We start from the raw sequence: 17,090 nt of genomic DNA, 5'->3' as shown, positions 1-17,090 counted from the left end.
GGAGAACGTCATCACAGTTTGCCCATAGTGTAGGCGTAAAGACTGGAGGATCTGCAGTGACACCTTGTGGTGAAACAGGGAAAACGCAGGCGTGAAAACAGAGGATGAGGGATGGAGACTTGGACCTTCAGCGTCCAGCCTCAGTGGTTATAAATTGGTTTCAGAAGAGCAAAGTCATTGTTCTGGTGTGACCATCGCAAAGTTCTGATCTCGGTTCTGGAGAGAAGCCATGGGTAAATCTGAAAAGGCCTACAAACCTGATCCAGTTCTACCGGTTCTGTCTGAGGAATGGAACAGAACTCCAGCAAACTATTGGGAGAAGCTTGAGGAAGGAAATCCAAAAGTTTGGCCAATTATCCCTGACACCAACCAAACGTATGTAAACTTCTGAATTTGAAGAAAGCTACAAAAAAATCTTTAAAACATTTCTTGTTAGTTAAGTTTTCTGGCATTTAATAAATAGGACAAATTTTGGTAATTCTAACTAACCTAAAATAAGAAAAGTTTGTTCTGATTTAACTTCAGACTGTGGGAAAGAAATGAGGATGTGTCTTCTTATTCATGGTTTCAATTGTAAATAAACTGTGAAGTATTTTAAAGTCTATTCTGTCAGTGAAGGATTGTAGAACTGGATGATGTAGAACTGGGTGGTGTAGAACTGGTTGGTGTAGAACAGGTGGTGCAGAACTGGTGATGTAGAACCGGGTGATGTAGAACTGGGTGGTGTAGAAAGGGTGGTGTAGAACTGGGTGGTGTAGAACGGGTGATGTAGAACTGGGTGGTGTAGAAAGGGTGGTGTAGAACTGGGTGGTGTAGAAAGGGTGGTGTAGAACTGGGTGGTGTAGAACCGGTGATGTAGAAGCGGTGATGTAGAACTGGGTGGTGTAGAACCGGGTGATGTAGAACTGGGTGATGTAGAACCGGGTGCTGTAGAACGGGTGGTGTAGAACTGGGTGGTGTAGAACGGGTGATGTAGAACTGGATGGTGTAGAAAGGGTGGTGTAGAAAGGGTGGTGTAGAACTGGGTGGTGTAGAACCGGGTGATGTAGAACTGGGTGATGTAGAACCGGGTGCTGTAGAACGGGTGGTGTAGAACTGGGTGGTGTAGAACCGCGTGATGTAGAACCGGTGATGTAGAACTGGTGATGTAGAACTGGGTGGTGTAGAACCGGAGATGTAGAACTGGTGATGTAGAACCGCGTGATGTAGAACCGGTGATGTAGAACTGGTGATGTAGAACCGCGTGATGTAGAACCGGTGATGTAGAACTGGTGATGTAGAACTGGGTGGTGTAGAACTGGGTGATGTAGAACCGGGTGGTGTAGAACGGGTGATGTAGAACCGGGTGGTGTAGAACCAGGTGATGTAGAACTGGGTGGTGTAGAACCGGTGATGTAGAACTGGGTGGTGTAGAACTGGGTGGTGTAGAACAGGGTGATGTAGAACTGGGTGGTGTAGAACTGGGTGGTGTAGAACTGGGTGGTGTAGAACTGGGTGGTGTAGAACAGGGTGATGTAGAACTGGGTGGTGTAGAACCGGTGATGTAGAACTGGGTGGTGTAGAACTGGGTGGTGTAGAACAGGGTGATGTAGAACAGGTGATGTAGAACTGGGTGGTGTAGATCTGGGTGGTGTCTCCATCCTCCTGGTTTTAGTCAGAACTCCAGCAGCAGCTTCTGGTTGTTGGTTTGATTGATTTCAGCTGGTAGAATGTCAGGTTCAGGTCAGAGGTCATCACCACACCCAGATTTCAGGCTTGATCTCTATTTTATAAGTTCAGTTTGGTTTCTGTATACCGTAATACATAATACTATAGCATTTACAGCCTAAGCTGATTTGCAGTGCAGGTTCTGCCGGATCAAACCGGGCCGTGTTCTGACTGAATGTTAGACTCTCTTTGGTCTCTCCTCATTGGTAGCACTGCCTGTCCAGACCCACAACAGCAGTTTGGATGAAATGAAAAACTGAACACAGTCATTTGTTTGGATTTCACATGCTTTATTTAAAATCTAACCAAGAAACAAATCCAACATCTCATTCTACTGTCGGTTTTTATAGTGAGTACAGTGGAACAGGTTATTGTTGTTTTTTGGAGATGAAGATGGTTGAGACGTCTCCATCTAATCAGAGTCGCTGCTGCTGCAGGAGCTGCTGGAGGACTGAGAGGAAACAGAAACATCGTTAATGTTCAGTCTGACACTGTAAATAATATTCAGGCAGAAAACGCCGAGAAGATCAAGGACTGGAGAAAAGGCTCTCACCCCGTGGCAGCTCTTCCCTTTCTTGTGGCACTTCTGGTGTTGGTGACCACGCTTACACCTCCGTCTCTGCTTGACCTTCCCACACCCACCATGTCCATGTCCATGTCCATGTCCATGACCGTGTCCATGTCCATGTCCATGACCGTGTCCATGTCCATGACCGTGTCCATGTCCATAGTCTGTCTCGCCACACCCACCATCTCCATGTCCATAGTCTGTCTCACCACACCCACCATGTCCATGTCCATGACCATGTCCATGTCCATGGTGATTACCATGGACATGGACATAGTCTGTCTCACCACACCCACCATGTCCATGTCCATGACCATGTCCATGTCCATGGTGATTACCATGGACATGGACATAGTCTGTCTCACCACACCCACCATGACCGTGTCCAAGACTATGGTCTTTCACACCACAACCACCATGTCCAAGGTTTTTTTCACCACAACTAACATGTCCAAGGTATGTGACACTAAAACCACCAGGTCCAGGTCCCTTCCCACCACAACCACCAGGTCCATGTCCTCCTGAGAACGTATATAAAAGACAATTAAAAGCCAGTTTTTGGGTGATGGTAAAGCCACAAATCTGGTTCTCTGTAATAAAAAAATCAGTTGGAGATCAATATTTCAGATTTACCCTGTCCGTGTCGATCCATCTCACAGCTTCAGCTTCTGGCTGTCTCTCTTCAGAAAAATCTGTTTAAAAGAAGCAGATGATCATCAAACCTCAGAGGAATCAAAATAATACCCTACCCTACTGTGATGTACCGCTCTTACCTGTGGTGATGCAGAGGAAGAATCCTCAGCAGAGTTCTGTCCAGGTGAGCCGATCCACTGATTCCTCTGTCACTCGTTGCTGTTTTTATGTGATTCCTCCAGCCTGAATCCTTTCAGCATCACCGCGTCTGAACTTCCTGCTGTCATCCTTCGTTTGGCGTAAAGAATGCTGTCACCAGTTTTCATAATCCGCTCCATTCATCATCTTTATGTTCAAAGTCATGTCAGATCCGAGAAACTGTTGCTTCATGCTGTTATTTCTAAAACACCCACAGTTTAATCTGTGACCCAGCCTTCGTATCAAATAAGTGAGTCTTTGTTTCATCCTTTCTGCACAGCGTGATGGATGGACCTTTATTGCCAACATGTTTGCACAGCTTGGACGCTCCAAACAGATCTTATTGTGCAAACACACAGCTCCTTCAGTATTTCAACATTTACAGTTATGCTTTAAAAACCGAAGGCTATGTTACGGTAAGCTGTTACACAACAGAATAAATAATTCAACAAGCTTTGACTGATACTTGAGTCTGATGACAAAATAGTTTCCAGTTTGGTCAGCTCTTCAGAAACTGAGAATGGAGGAGTCTCCAAACACAAAACCTTGCAAACATCACATTTAACTACGCAGATTTTTTTACAAAGTGAGTCCTCATGGGAATGTTTATTTCTGGACAGGTATTGTGTTTGAATAAAACTTATTTCCATATTATTGCTGTTTGAGACTTGATTTGACCTTATCAAGTTATTATGGGTAAATGGACTGAACTTATATAGTGCTTTTCCAGTCATTTTGACCACTCAAAGTGCTTTACACTAGAATCACACTCATCCATTCGCACTCACAAACGGAGTTAGGTGCCCAAGGGCACATCGACATGTGCCAGGACGAAGCTGGAATCGAACCTACAACCTTCCGATCGCAAGATGACTACGGTACCCACACAGTCGCCCTTCTAATATATTTATGTGTTAGAAATATTCTAAATATTCTGACACAAAAATATTTCTACGCATATTTTCTGTTGCTGCGTTTTACTCTTTGGGAACCCTTTGTGTCTCATAATGTTTCCCGACATGGAAAGGACTCGTTAGCTTAGTTAGCTTAGCGCGCTTAGCGCTAGCTTAGCATCAGCTCTACTACGGCTTCTCCTCAAATGGAATAAAGATAATTGCGGTTCTGAAGAGAAACATAAAATAATTACAGGCCTTTAGTCATTTCTGAGACAATATGACCATAAACATAATTTATTGTTAAATACTGATAAGGTGATTATGATGAAGGACTTTAACATTTATGTTAACACTGATAGTCTGACACAGTGAAAGCGTAAATGTATCCATCAGTCCTTCCTCAGACTCAGTTGGTTTAACTAAAAGAATCCAGTCCTGCTCACTTAACTTTAGACCTCGTTCAGCTCTGAGTGTGAAGAAATAACAGTACCTTCCCTACCTACCTGTCCAAAAACTCAAAATTCAAAAGTAAAAAACTTAAGACTTCAAGGTGATCAAAGTAAATTAAACTCAACCAGCCACTTGATGCACCGCGGGTTTCTGACCTAGCATTTCCTAAAAGACCAAAAGTAAACATGCAGTTCTTTGCTGCTTTATTTCACAGTTCAAGCAAACAAGTTACAGGATTCTGTTGCTTCTCCTGCTCTGATTCCTGCACCAGTTCACTGACTGAGTGCAGACTGAGTGGTGGATAGACTGACTTACTGTCAAAGTAACTGGTAGACTGACTGGTAGACTGGTCCAAAACCATGTGACCACCCATGTGCATCCCTACATATGTGAAACACTCATATCCCAAACTGAAATTAATTAACTAATTAAGTGAATTATTAGCCCAAAATCTTTTTCTAGATAACTAGAATTAAACAAAATTTCCAGTTATAAATTAACCAGAAAATAAGCAAATAAAATAAATAATCTAAATTCTAAGATTTAACTGAGAATAGAGAAATAGCTCCTACAATTATTATTGATTTTATATCTTATGTTATATTCTTAACTGGTAAGTGACTGAAATTAAATGATTAAACTAGAATCAGTATTCTCTTGTTTGCCAGATTTAAAGTATTTTTTGAAAACGTCAACCATTAAGCAGGTCTTTAATACATTTATCATTGAACCCACACTTATGTATTATTGTTTTTTTAGTCTGATGTAATACTCTAGTCCTAAATTCATTAAATGTAAACAGAATATAATAATTAAGAAATCTAAAGGCTTTAGTGGTGTTTTCATTTATAGAATAAGGCTGTACTTTGTCCCTTCGCCGGGTCCACAATGAGCACATGTGTTGTGTTTACCTCAGGAGGAATCTCATTGGTCAAACTCGACATAGTCCCGCCCTCTCTCCGCCCAGCCCGCCTGTGATTGGCCAGCTGAGTCTCTGCTCATGTCTCTCCACATTCACCAAGCAGCAAACGCCTCAGAGGCCGCTCCCCGCAGGGGTTCATGGGAAATGTGGTATTAGCTTGTGCTGATTGAACCCGTGAGCGGCGCTGTGGGAACTACAACTCCCACGAACAGAGCAGCAGGTGGAGTTTCAGCACCAGGTGACAACTTCATTCACGTCCTTCAGAAGAATCCAGTTTCTGAGTTTATCAGCAGAAATGTCTGAAGGAACGTGAGTATTTGTTTTACTTTCTATTTAAATAAAGTTAGTGACTCTGGAGTTTAATTGTAATACATAAAAACTTAAAGCCAGACTACTTCCATCAGCTCTGGAGGTTTATTTATTTAAACATCTGTCCATAAAGTGTCAATATGTGACTTTATAAAGTGTAGTGATGCAGAAACTGTAAAGAGCTTAATCACCTGAGACCTGAAGACAGGGAGGGCTTTGACTAGGCCATCAAAATTAGGCATGGATCTGTTTCTGGTCCAGGACCCTGAAGAACCTCTGAATAATCCAGGTGGAACAACTTCCTGGTTGCTCACTTTTCTCCATGAAAGTAGCGAGGCTGGAACAGGCCCACTGAGTGCTGAGTCCTAATGTGTCCCTTAAATTTGGACTCTTTGGAAAGCGAAGCCCGGACAGATTCTGTTTTCTCCCATCTATAGATTCAGCATTAGTAACATATGATCCTGTTTATGTGATGTTCAGATGCATTTCTGTTGCAGCAAATTGAACCTCTCATGTCAGAATCTCAGCCTTGAGGATACAAAGCATAACTGAGACACAAAGTTAAACATAAATGCTGTTTAAAAACTGAAAGTTTTAAACTAAAGAGAAGGCTGGCTCAGGTGGAATCAAATGGACTGAATATCTTGTTAGCATACAAAGGTTAAACCCACAACTCATGGAAAACATAAGACAACAGTCCCTTAAGAATATCACACACATTATTCATGCACTGATGACACATAAGCAGTACCTGGTGCAGAACCATTTACTGTTGCCTGTTAAAGTTTCTGTAGAAACTCTTTAGTTTCTACAGTAAAATCTGACCTGCAGTTTGGTTGTTTCTGTGGCAGGCAGCTGCGGAGGCGAGGCGGGCCGTACAAGACGGAGCCGGCCACTGACCTGAGCCGCTGGAGGCTGAGAAACGCAGAGGGCAGGCAGACCTGGAGCTACGTGGACGACCAGGAGACGCCCAGCAGAGAGCAGACCATGCTGGAAGCTCATTCTCTGGGTCTGGACATCGTAGGTCTTCAGTCTTTTTCTATTTTTCCACATTTCACTCTATTAACTGGGCTGTAAAACTCAGAGTCTTGCTTTTTAATTGCGTGAAGGGAAACTGGACTGTTGATTGTAAATGCAACAGAAATCCAAAGAAAACCCTGAGAAACCCAAAGAACTGGCGGAGGTCTGGCTGCTTTAGGTGTGTTGTAAAGAAATAAGGTCTGCCTCAACAGTCTGATCCTGATTTCTGTCTACAGAGTCGGTTTGTGTCAGACTCCTCGGCCTCTGAAACGGCTCTGGATGCTGCAGCTAAAGGTATGAACTTCTACCGACGACTCCAGGCTGAGGACGGCCACTGGGCGGGGGACTACGGTGGACCCCTCTTCCTGCTCCCAGGTGAACCAGCTCACCCGGCGGACAGGAACAGAAACCATCCTGGAGCCTAACATGTAGAGTTTCCACATCTGATAGTTCAGTAGACTCTGTTCGGTTGGGGACCAAAACTTCAACATTTGTTACATTTCCAGCTGATACGGTTTGCTGTGTAAAACGATCCAAACCCTTTGAGCAACCTGTTCCCCTCCTAGCCTGTGGGGGCGCTGCACCACAAATTACTAAATGAAAAAACATGAAAAACTCTGAAGGTGACATGAGAGCAACTTCCTCCTTCACAAAATGTAAACAAAAATGGAGGCACCAGATTTTAGTGTTTGGAGGATTTTACTTTTGTCTTTGGCTAAAGAGCAGGAGCCATTTCTACTGCTCGCACCAGGCTAGCATGTTTGTTTGGTTGTATTTACCCAGAATGCACTTCCTGCTTGAATCCACGTATCCATTCAAACCCAGACTGAGGTTTTTAGGCGGAACAGAGTTTGCTGTTTTGATACGATTAGCATCCACAGTTCCCCAAACGAACCAGACTTTCTAACCAAACTAAGTCAAGTTTGATAAAAGCAGATTAAACAGAACTGTTGTGAATGCAGCCTTAATTTCTGCCTGTGTTTGTTTCCCAGGTCTCCTGATCACATGTCATGTTGCTAAGATTCCTCTGCCAGAGGCCTGGAAGAAGGAGATGGTGAGGTACCTTCGCTCCGTTCAGCTGCCAGACGGAGGCTGGGGGCTGTGAGTCAACCAGGCTTTTATCTTGGGGAAACAGTGCCATCTAGTGGCCATGTAACTGTAGAACCGCCTAACAAAGGAAGCCAAACTTTCTTCCCAGAACTAAAAGTCATTCAGGCATTGAGGATGAAGAGACATAAAGAGTTATTTTGTCCTTTGAACTCCAAAAAGTCTTTAAAAACTTCTCATTTTGCTTGTTGGGAAATGATTGCTGTGTTTCTGCCTCAGACACATTGAGGACAAATCCACAGTGTTTGGAACGGCGCTGAGCTACACGTCTCTGAGGATTCTGGGAGTGGATCCTGATGATCCAGATCTGGTTCGTGCTCGGAACAACCTGCACGGCAAAGGTTTGGATCAGATCCAGTCGCTCACAGATGTTAAACTCACTGCTTCCCTTGAACATGTGAACGTTGTTAGTAACGAACCGTTGGTGTTTTCTGGTGCTTTCCGTGTGTCCTTTTCAAGGTGGCGCCGTCGGGATCCCATCATGGGGTAAATTCTGGTTGGCTGTTCTGAACGTCTACAGCTGGGAGGGATTGAACACGTTACTGCCAGAGATGTGGTGGGTCACGCTCAGCTCTGGGTTTTAAAGGCAGACACAGTTTTGTCTTCTCCAGTATCGGGTCTTTCTCATTCGGTTCCTGGTTGTTTCAGGCTGTTCCCTTCCTGGATGCCAGCCCACCCATCCACCCTGTGGTGCCACTGCCGCCAGGTCTACCTGCCTATGAGCTACTGCTACGCTGTCAGGCTGTCAGCAGAGGAAGACCCTCTGATTCTCAGCCTTCGACAGGTGACACCATGATGCCTCCCCATCATGAGCTCATTTAATAAACATATTACATTACAGAGACTATTTAAAGGGCTGTTTCACTGTTTTTAAAACTCTAACTTACTGAGACAGTCAAACTTTAACCAGATTTTTCTGCACTTTCTGAACATGAATTTATTAAAGAACAGTTTTAAACAATATTTTTCTGGTTTTATTTGGACTACCTTAGAAATTAACTTGTTTTGAACTGCAGCATTTGGAGACATTAAATCTGGGGTGAATTTTCATCATTCGTCTATAAAACAGTTCGTGATTCATTAAACCTTTAATTTATCTCTCAAAACAACGAAAAAACTTAAGTTTTTCCCCAAAAGTCCAAGTAGAACTCATTAACATCCTGAACATGTGACTATCATCTCTGAATTACATCCTTTCAGAGTTAAATAACTTACTAGTTATGCTTCTGGTAAAAAGTGGTGATGTGAAAATGTGCAGCAAATGACGAAACGCTGCAGAAACATGAATGATGCAAATTACAAAACACACAAAAACCACAAATGCAACATAAAAACACAGCAAACAAAACGAGTAACAGAAGCAGGAGGGAAAATGCTGCAAGCAGCAGCAGGAAGGTAAATCGCTGCCAACTCGCTCCACAAACTGATTCTCCTGTTTTTCCTCAGGAGCTTTTCGTCCAGGACTTCGCCTCCATCAACTGGAGCGCTCAGAGGAACAACGTGGCCGCCTGTGACCTCTACACGCCTCACAGCACGCTGCTCTCTGTGGCCTACAGTAAGAACCGTCTGACCATAACTCAGTCATAAACACGTGGAGTGGTACCGTGCAGGTTCTGGTTCTGGCTCAGTAGAAAATCAGAAATCATCCAGGAAGTCTGGAGACGTTCTGACCAAAGCCTGAACCTGGCTAGCTTATCGTCAATGATGTGCTAATCCGCTAACAGCAAAGCTAATTTTCACTAATTTAGAAAATGTTTATCACACTTAGCTTTCCCTAATACATTTTAAAGTGCTGATTTGGTTATTTTACAAACTTTCAGTTTAATAAAGTTCAGTATCTGTGTTAAAGTTTTGGTTTTCGACTGTTAAAAATTCTTCAAGTAGTTAAACTTTTATATTCATGCTCTTATTTTGAAGTGGGTGAAGACTGTTTACGCAGCAGTTCCACTTCCTCTCCTCACTTTCTTCCTTTTTAAATAAACCTTATTGAGCAAATAGCAGAAATATAATGAACGAAAGAGGTTTGTAGAAGAAACATCACTTACATGAACAACCAACCCGGGAGGCTAATAAAATAAATTAATGCAAAAATTCACATAAACTGTTTTAAGAGTCTCGTCATGATCCGGTGAAGGAAATGCTGTTTGTTCTGTACCCAGAATGCAATGCTGTAGGACGTAAACATTTAAAAACCTGCTGATGTCCTCCATGACTGAAGCCCTTTGGTCGTCAGTTCGGCTAAAACAGCAACAGAGCTAACAAAACTGAAACTGAGTGAAAGTTTGTCCAGAGAATCACTTCCTGAAGTGGAAACATGAAAGTCTGCGATGGAAAATTTGACCAGTTGAGAGTGATTTTCTATGTTGGAACGTATTTTCTCATTTATCTATGGGCCGTGTAAACATGCCTGAATTTAGCGCTACATCATTAGCTTCCATTTAACACCATTGGTTTGGTGCTTTTCAGTTAGAGGCACAAAATATAGAAATAAAAAAGTAGGAATAAGAATCTAATGGTAGCAGAATGGGGGGAAAAGGGAAAAATATTAAATATCATCAGGGATTTGAACACATTGTTAGAAAGTCTGCCAGCTGCTGGGAGGAAGGATCTGTGATTACGTTCCTTTGTGCACAGAGGATGCAGCAGCCTGAGGCTGAAGGAGTTTCATGCATGGGAAGGAAGCGTCCACGTTATTATTATAATTATTTTATCCAGAATCCATCTGTCTCCCACTAACTGCATTGGGTCAAGGGTCATCCTGGCACTGAGCTGTTCCAGATGTTTCCTTCATGTGTAGCTGTTTAGTCTCACAGTGTGACTGTCTGCAGTGGTGCTGAACCTGTATGAAGCTCATCACAGCACCGCGCTGAGGAAGATGGCTGTCAGAGAGCTGTACGACCACATCCAGGCCGACGACCGCTTCACCAATTGCATCAGCATCGGGCCGGTGAGGAGAAATCACTTCACCACAAACTCTGAGCTGAGAGCTCTGAGGAAACGGTCTTCATGTTTTGGTGCAGATCTCTAAGACGATCAACATGCTGGTTCGCTGGTACGTGGACGGCCCCACGTCGGCCGTGTTTCAGGAGCACGTCTCCAGGATCCCAGACTACCTGTGGTCAGTTTGAAACGTTCTGATCAAGAACGTAGAACATAGAAAGTAACGAGGAGAACCCCCCAGTTCAGCTGCTGTTTGTGTTTCTTACAGGCTGGGACTGGATGGGATGAAAATGCAGGTGAGAATTTAGCCTCAACAGTTCCTACTGTTTTTATTTTCACCACTTTCATTTTGAGAAAATAAATAATTTACTTTAACAGTCCTGCCTGGATTTGGCAATTGTTTTAGTGACTTTTTTGCAGTCAGAATTACTGATTATGTGGTGCTACTTTAAAAATATTTGGGAGAAATTTTGATATTTTCTCTCTCAGCAGTGTAGTAAAATGAATACTGCCACCTGCAGGTGGGAGTTAGCATCACTTCAACACAATGTGTGTTTGTGTTGAAGTGATTATTTGTAATTTGTAATAAACTCAAAGTCATGCATCAGCTCATTACTCACTGCTTTGGGTTCAACAAAACAAAATTGACAAACGTTCAAGGGGTGTGAAAACTTTTCCAAAGCAGTAAAATCTGTCCATCTGTGGATTCGGTTCTGCAGAACATCAAACATTTAACTTCTGTTCTTTACTGCTTAAATCAGTCCCTCCAGTGTTTTGCGGTTCCACTAAAGAAGGAAATAAATGTTCCTTCTTCTCGTTGCTCAGTCACGTCTGGCTCAGTAAACTCACTGCAGTTTGTAGTTGGTAGATCAGTTGTGATCTCCAGATGTTTCCTCTCATTGTGTTTGTCAGTAAAGTTTCTCCGTGTCGTTTCGTCCTCAGGGAACCAACGGCTCTCAGCTCTGGGACACGTGTTTCGCTGTTCAGGCTTTCCTGGAGGTGACGTGAAAACGCGTCTCCATCGTTTCCCTCCATGTCTCTCTGTTGACGTTGTTTCTGTGTGGAAACCCTCAGGCTGGAGCGCAGGACGACCCCAAGCTGCTCGGATGTCTCCATGACGCCCACGACTTCCTCAGGGTCACTCAGGTTACGGCTCGTTAGCGCCTCCTGCTGTAAGCCAACATGGAGACCTGAACATGTTTCCTGATCTTTAGCCACTTCCTCCACCTCAACAGATTCCTGAGAATCCACCTGAATACCAGAAATACTACAGACAGATGAACAAGGTGCAAGAAAAATCACATTACAGCAACAAATAGCTCAGAAATTATTCAGATTTACTCCAAACTCAAACAAACAAACCTGGATATTTTCATCCGTGTGGATATATTTAAGCGTGTTTGTGTGCTTGTCAGGGCGGCTTCCCGTTCAGCACCCGGGACTGTGGCTGGATCGTGGCCGACTGCACGGCTGAAGGCCTGAAGTCGGTGATGCTGCTGCAGGAGCTCTGTCCCTCCATCAGGCAGCCAATCGGCTCGCAGCGTTTGTACGACGCCGTTAATGTGGTCAGTTTGATTATTGTGCTGCTTTTATTGATTCTGTGATGCATGCTGGGAAATTTCCTCCATCATTAACTGGATTCTGTTTCTGGATTCACCGTCCTGACAGTTTGGTGTCTAACTCTGATTCTCTGCATGTTTTTGGTACAAATTTATCCAACATCCAGTTTCCAGCTGAATTCACACAGCAGGCGAATGAAACTCATAATCCGACTTTTTCACCGCAGTTTGAACGACACATTGCGATTTTTTTCACCTGAAAAAGTCCAACCTGTTCCAGTTCCATATGTGGAACTAAACTGGATCTGACTGTCTTCGTCTGCAGGATCATCGCATTTTATCTGGTCATAATTCAGCAGACGGTTAATCTGAACAATGTCTGGAAATGACAATAATGAAGTGATGAAACCATCACATCTCTGCCCCATCAGTCCTGGTCCGACTTCACATCCAAACAGAACTGAGTCAGAACTGGATCAGAAGCTGCAGCTCCACTAAAGGCTGTTGCTGTTAGCGGTTAGCTTCCTGTTTATCAGCCTCCATCTGCTGAACATCTGCTGTCGCTCTCAACAACTTTACAATCCATCCAGAGAGGGCGGCCATATTTACTGCGGCGGCCATATTTTTACTGCGGCGGCCATCTTTACTGTGGCGGCCATCTTTACTGCGGCGGCCATATTTACTGCGGCGGCCATCTTTACTGCGGCGGCCATCTTTACTGCGGCGGCCATCTTTACTGCGGCGGCCATATTTACTGTGGCGGCCATCTTTACTGCGGCGGCCATATTTACTGTGGCAGCCATCTTTACTGCAGTGGCCATCTTTACTGTGGCAGCCATCTTTACTGCGGTGGCCATCTTTACTGTGGCGGCCATATTTACTGTGGTAGCCATCTTTACTGCGACGACCATCTTTACTGTGGCGGCCATCTTTACTGTGGTGGCCATCTTTACTGTGGCAGCCATCTTTACTGCGACGGCCATCTTTACTGTGGCAGCCATCTTTACTGCGGTGGCCATCTTTACTGTGGCAGCCATCTTTACTGCAGTGGCCATCTTTACTGTGGCAGCCATCTTTACTGCGGTGGCCATCTTTATTGTGGCAGCCATCTTTACTGCAGCGGCCATCAAAAATAAATCAGTTTTCAGTAAAACCAGAAGCTGAGCATGAAGAGCTGCAGTGAGAGCGAAGCCTGAATCTCTGGACCTTTGATCGTTCCAGTGGCTTCATGATGGCAGGACAGAGAAGGCCGTGTCTCCACACAGCTGAAGGCCTCTCAGCTCCGTCTGCTTTAATCTGAGTTGTGAGTCTGTTTCTGTCTTGCAGCTGCTGAGCATGAGGAACAGAGACGGAGGATTTGCTACGTATGAAACCAAACGAGGAGGAAGACTCCTGGAGCTGCTCAACCCGTCTGAAGTGTTTGGTAAATGTCATCAAGCCTCAGAGCAAATCGCTGCTTCTACAGATACTTTAACAAATCTGAGTTTCAATTGTAGTTACATAATATATTTTAATTTTTCCCTTCATGCAGTTTAGGCTCCATGAAAATAGAACTGAACCTCCAGATTGTTCACAGGTTTAGGGCTGATGTGGTTTTTCAGCCTTGCAGCAGGTTTTAACTCTGAGCTCTGCTTGTCTGCACCAGGTGACATCATGATCGACTACACCTATGTGGAGTGCACGTCTGCAGCCATGCAGGCTCTGAGGCATTTCCTCCAGGTTCACCCTGATCACCGCGCCGCAGAGATCAGGTAGAAACATCCGTCTGCATCACCATCATCAGACTTTATGATACGCAGGAAGCACAGTTTACTTTCAGCTACATTCAGGCTTCAAGGTCTCGACAGTTATTACATATTATAATGAAGAAATGTTGAAGAAAAAATTTATAATGCAGCCAATTTTAGAGGTGGGAGTTCAACAGCTGAACATTTTACATCAGTTTGTTCGGTGAGGATCAAAAACAGAGACCTAACCACCCAGCACTCCATCTGCAGTTTTAAGAGCTCAGTGGCGAACACAGGCTCTGTGTAGCTCAGAGCTAACATTGTAACTCAAATGTTAAGAAGTCCTGAATTCTGCTCAGGTTCTGACCAGCATCTTTATTCTGATACAGAATCAGCCGGTTTCTCCCAAAAACAGTTGGAAGAGAAAACTTCCTGTTAGTGAGCCAATCAATGACTGCTTAAAGGATGTGTGTAGTGAAAGGAAGCAGCTGAAAGTCTAACTTTCCTGCAGCATTTAACTCACCAGAGTTAAATGCTGCAGGTTCTTCTATGACAAAGTTCAGAGAATGTTTTTGTTTTTGCATCATAAAAATGATTTTTCCTTTAAATTCTTGCATTTTATGTCTTTTGTTTGAGATTTTGATAATGCAGCCAAGTTTTGGGATTAAACTTTCACAGTTTTTTCACTCAGGCTTTGTTCTGGTTTAATAACAACAGGAGGAAATCTGTGGTGTGTTTTTGAGGTTAGAATAAAATAATTTTATAAAGTGAAGGAAAAAGCAACCGAAACGTTTCAGAAAGCTGAAGTTCTGCTTGCTGCTCAGATCCACCCTGACAGACGGCCTGGAGTTCTGCCGGCGGGTTCAGAGGACCGATGGATCCTGGGAGGGGTGAGCCTGTTTTTATCTCTGGTAGAAATCCATCAGAGGTAACTGGGTTTTGTTCTGCTTGTTCCTCAGATCCTGGGGGGTTTGCTTCACCTATGGAACCTGGTTCGGTCTGGAAGCCTTCGCCTGCATGGGTCACACCTACAAGGCCGAGTAAGACGGACAAACTCACATCTGCTTTAGGAACACCGACTCTAAAGTCCGTCCTCTTTGTGAGCAGAGAGGTTCCGGTGGAGGTGCAGAAAGCGTGCCGCTTCCTGCTGGAGCACCAGATGTCTGACGGAGGCTGGGGGGAGGACTTTGAGTCGTGTGAGCAGCGGCGCTACGTCCAGAGCAGAGCGGCTCAGATCCACAACACCTGCTGGGCTTTGCTGGGACTCATGGCCGTCAGGTGAGGCGCCGAGCCGGACGTCAGGGGAGAGCTCAGAAGGTTCATGAAGGTTCCTGATGTCTCTGCAGACATCCCGACCAGCAGGCCATCGAGAGAGGAGTCCAGCTGCTGGTCCAGAAGCAGCTTCTCAACGGAGACTGGCCTCAGGTGAACCGGCGCCTCTTTAACTAGATCATCGATGTGAAACCAAATCCAGTGGCAGTAAGAAAACTTTTGTTTTGCTTTTCAGGAAAACATTTCTGGTGTGTTCAACAAGAGCTGCGCCATCAGCTACACCTCCTACAGAAACGTCTTCCCCATCTGGACCCTGGGCCGATTCTGCAGGCTCTACCCCAGCAGCCCGCTGGCCGGGAAGCTGAAGCTCTGAACTCCTGACCTCTGACCCCTGACCCCAATCACATGTTTTCTTTCTTAGCTGTAGCAGACTTCACAACAATCAGTCAGAGACACTGATATCAGTGAAAGGAATAATTTGATGAGCCACATGCTGCTAAACTGATCCATCATTACAGAGTTTATTCTCCTCTATCCTCAGTTTACTTCCTGGTTTTATCCCAGACCTGTAAAGGTTTGCTCTACTTTGTTAGAGCTGCTGTGAAACATTATAAATGGATCATTGATCAACATATTTGATGAGTATGGATGATTTTGATAATGGCATTTGACAGAATGTAAAGTTTGTTGCTAATTTCACAGCTGAAGACTGTCAGATGTTTTTATGATGTAAAGCACCTTTAACTGCCTTGTTGCTGGAATTATGCTAAACCAATAAACTTGACAATGAGTCGTACATAAAGTACAATCTTTGTAAAATATGCATTTATTAACAACAAAAGGAAAATCTTTGGGGTTCCCAAACAAATTCTGGCTCTGGGCCCAGAGTGAAGGATTGTGGGAGTTTAAGTGAAAAACAAATTGCAAATGTTCAAATCAGTGGCATAAAATGCTACATGTGTTTTAGTAATGTATGTACATTTTAGAATAAAATACATTCATGGAAATCAGATCAATTTAATCTGTAAGTGTAGTTATAAATCAATATAACAATATCTCTACCTTCAGCCAGTTAATGAAAAGGCCAATATTTTCATTTGAAGGCTGCAGTCATGTGAGTCACAGCAGACCCAGAGCCTCCATCCTGCCCTGGCTGATGACGAACGGTTTGGACCCGAGGCAAAGCTTCGCTGGCTCATCTACACTTCTGTAGCCCTCTCAGATAAATAACCTTTGGTTCTTAACACAGAAATCATTTTAATCCAGTTAAAAGTAGAACAACAAAGCAGTAGTGGCAATGTGGGAGCACAGATATTTAGAAGCTGTTTAACAGGCCATTGTGTTGATTTTCCAAAATCAGTGGTTAACTTTTCCCTAACATGAGACCTCCACACAGGAAACCCTTGAATTAGACCCATAAAACCAGTTTTGGAAAGTTAATAAATGACAACTGACTCAAGTTGTTTGTAAGCTGAAACTATTTCTATGAATATGAACATGAATCAGTTTAATTAACCTGATTGAGTCTAGTTGTTGTTAATGATCAACTGGCACAACGCGGGTCTATGAAATAAAGCTTGGCATTACAAAGCATAAAAAAGAGAATTTAACTTTCTGTCAAGCTGAATTATTTTCCATCCATTAAAATGCATTTATGTATTCTGGAAGAAAATAAACTATTGAAGAGTTGAGGTGGGTGTGACCTCTCTCTCTGTGTGTGTGTGTGTGTGTGTGTGTGTGTCTGTGTGTGTGTGTGTGTGTGTGTGTGTACTGGTTAATCAT

At 43.7% G+C, this 17,090-nt stretch overlaps 2 protein-coding genes across 2 annotated transcripts; one reads left to right on the top strand and one right to left on the bottom strand.

Annotated features, from left to right (window-relative positions):
• Window positions 1-1,976: 1,976 nt before the first annotated feature.
• LOC148160981 (uncharacterized) lies at window positions 1,977-3,212 on the bottom strand. Its single transcript, XM_088003399.1, has 4 exons — window positions 3,049-3,212; window positions 2,909-2,967; window positions 2,261-2,796; window positions 1,977-2,158 (listed from the first exon to the last, which is right to left on the bottom strand). Exons 3-4 carry the CDS (start codon window positions 2,650-2,652, stop codon window positions 2,002-2,004), a joined length of 549 nt encoding a protein of 182 aa, XP_087859525.1. The 5' UTR covers window positions 2,653-2,796; window positions 2,909-2,967; window positions 3,049-3,212; the 3' UTR covers window positions 1,977-2,001.
• Window positions 3,213-5,587: 2,375 nt separating this feature from the next.
• On the top strand, window positions 5,588-16,116 carry lss (lanosterol synthase (2,3-oxidosqualene-lanosterol cyclase)). Its single transcript, XM_014984504.2, has 22 exons — window positions 5,588-5,683; window positions 6,535-6,703; window positions 6,940-7,078; window positions 7,696-7,804; window positions 8,030-8,151; window positions 8,270-8,366; window positions 8,459-8,594; window positions 9,257-9,365; window positions 10,639-10,757; window positions 10,831-10,928; window positions 11,019-11,046; window positions 11,693-11,749; window positions 11,825-11,896; window positions 11,986-12,036; window positions 12,166-12,315; window positions 13,636-13,732; window positions 13,955-14,060; window positions 14,861-14,926; window positions 14,996-15,076; window positions 15,144-15,314; window positions 15,383-15,461; window positions 15,544-16,116. The coding sequence occupies exons 1-22, from the start codon at window positions 5,670-5,672 to the stop codon at window positions 15,679-15,681; spliced, it is 2,208 nt and encodes a 735-aa protein (XP_014839990.2). The 5' UTR covers window positions 5,588-5,669; the 3' UTR covers window positions 15,682-16,116.
• Window positions 16,117-17,090: the final 974 nt, after the last annotated feature.

Source organism: Poecilia mexicana, unplaced genomic scaffold (assembly GCF_051168715.1).
Source record: "Poecilia mexicana isolate PSO_F unplaced genomic scaffold, ASM5116871v1 scaffold_2, whole genome shotgun sequence".
Lineage (NCBI taxonomy): Eukaryota > Metazoa > Chordata > Actinopteri > Cyprinodontiformes > Poeciliidae > Poecilia > Poecilia mexicana.
Note: the sequence above shows the minus strand (reverse complement) of the source record. Positions and strands in the feature narration are given on the sequence as shown.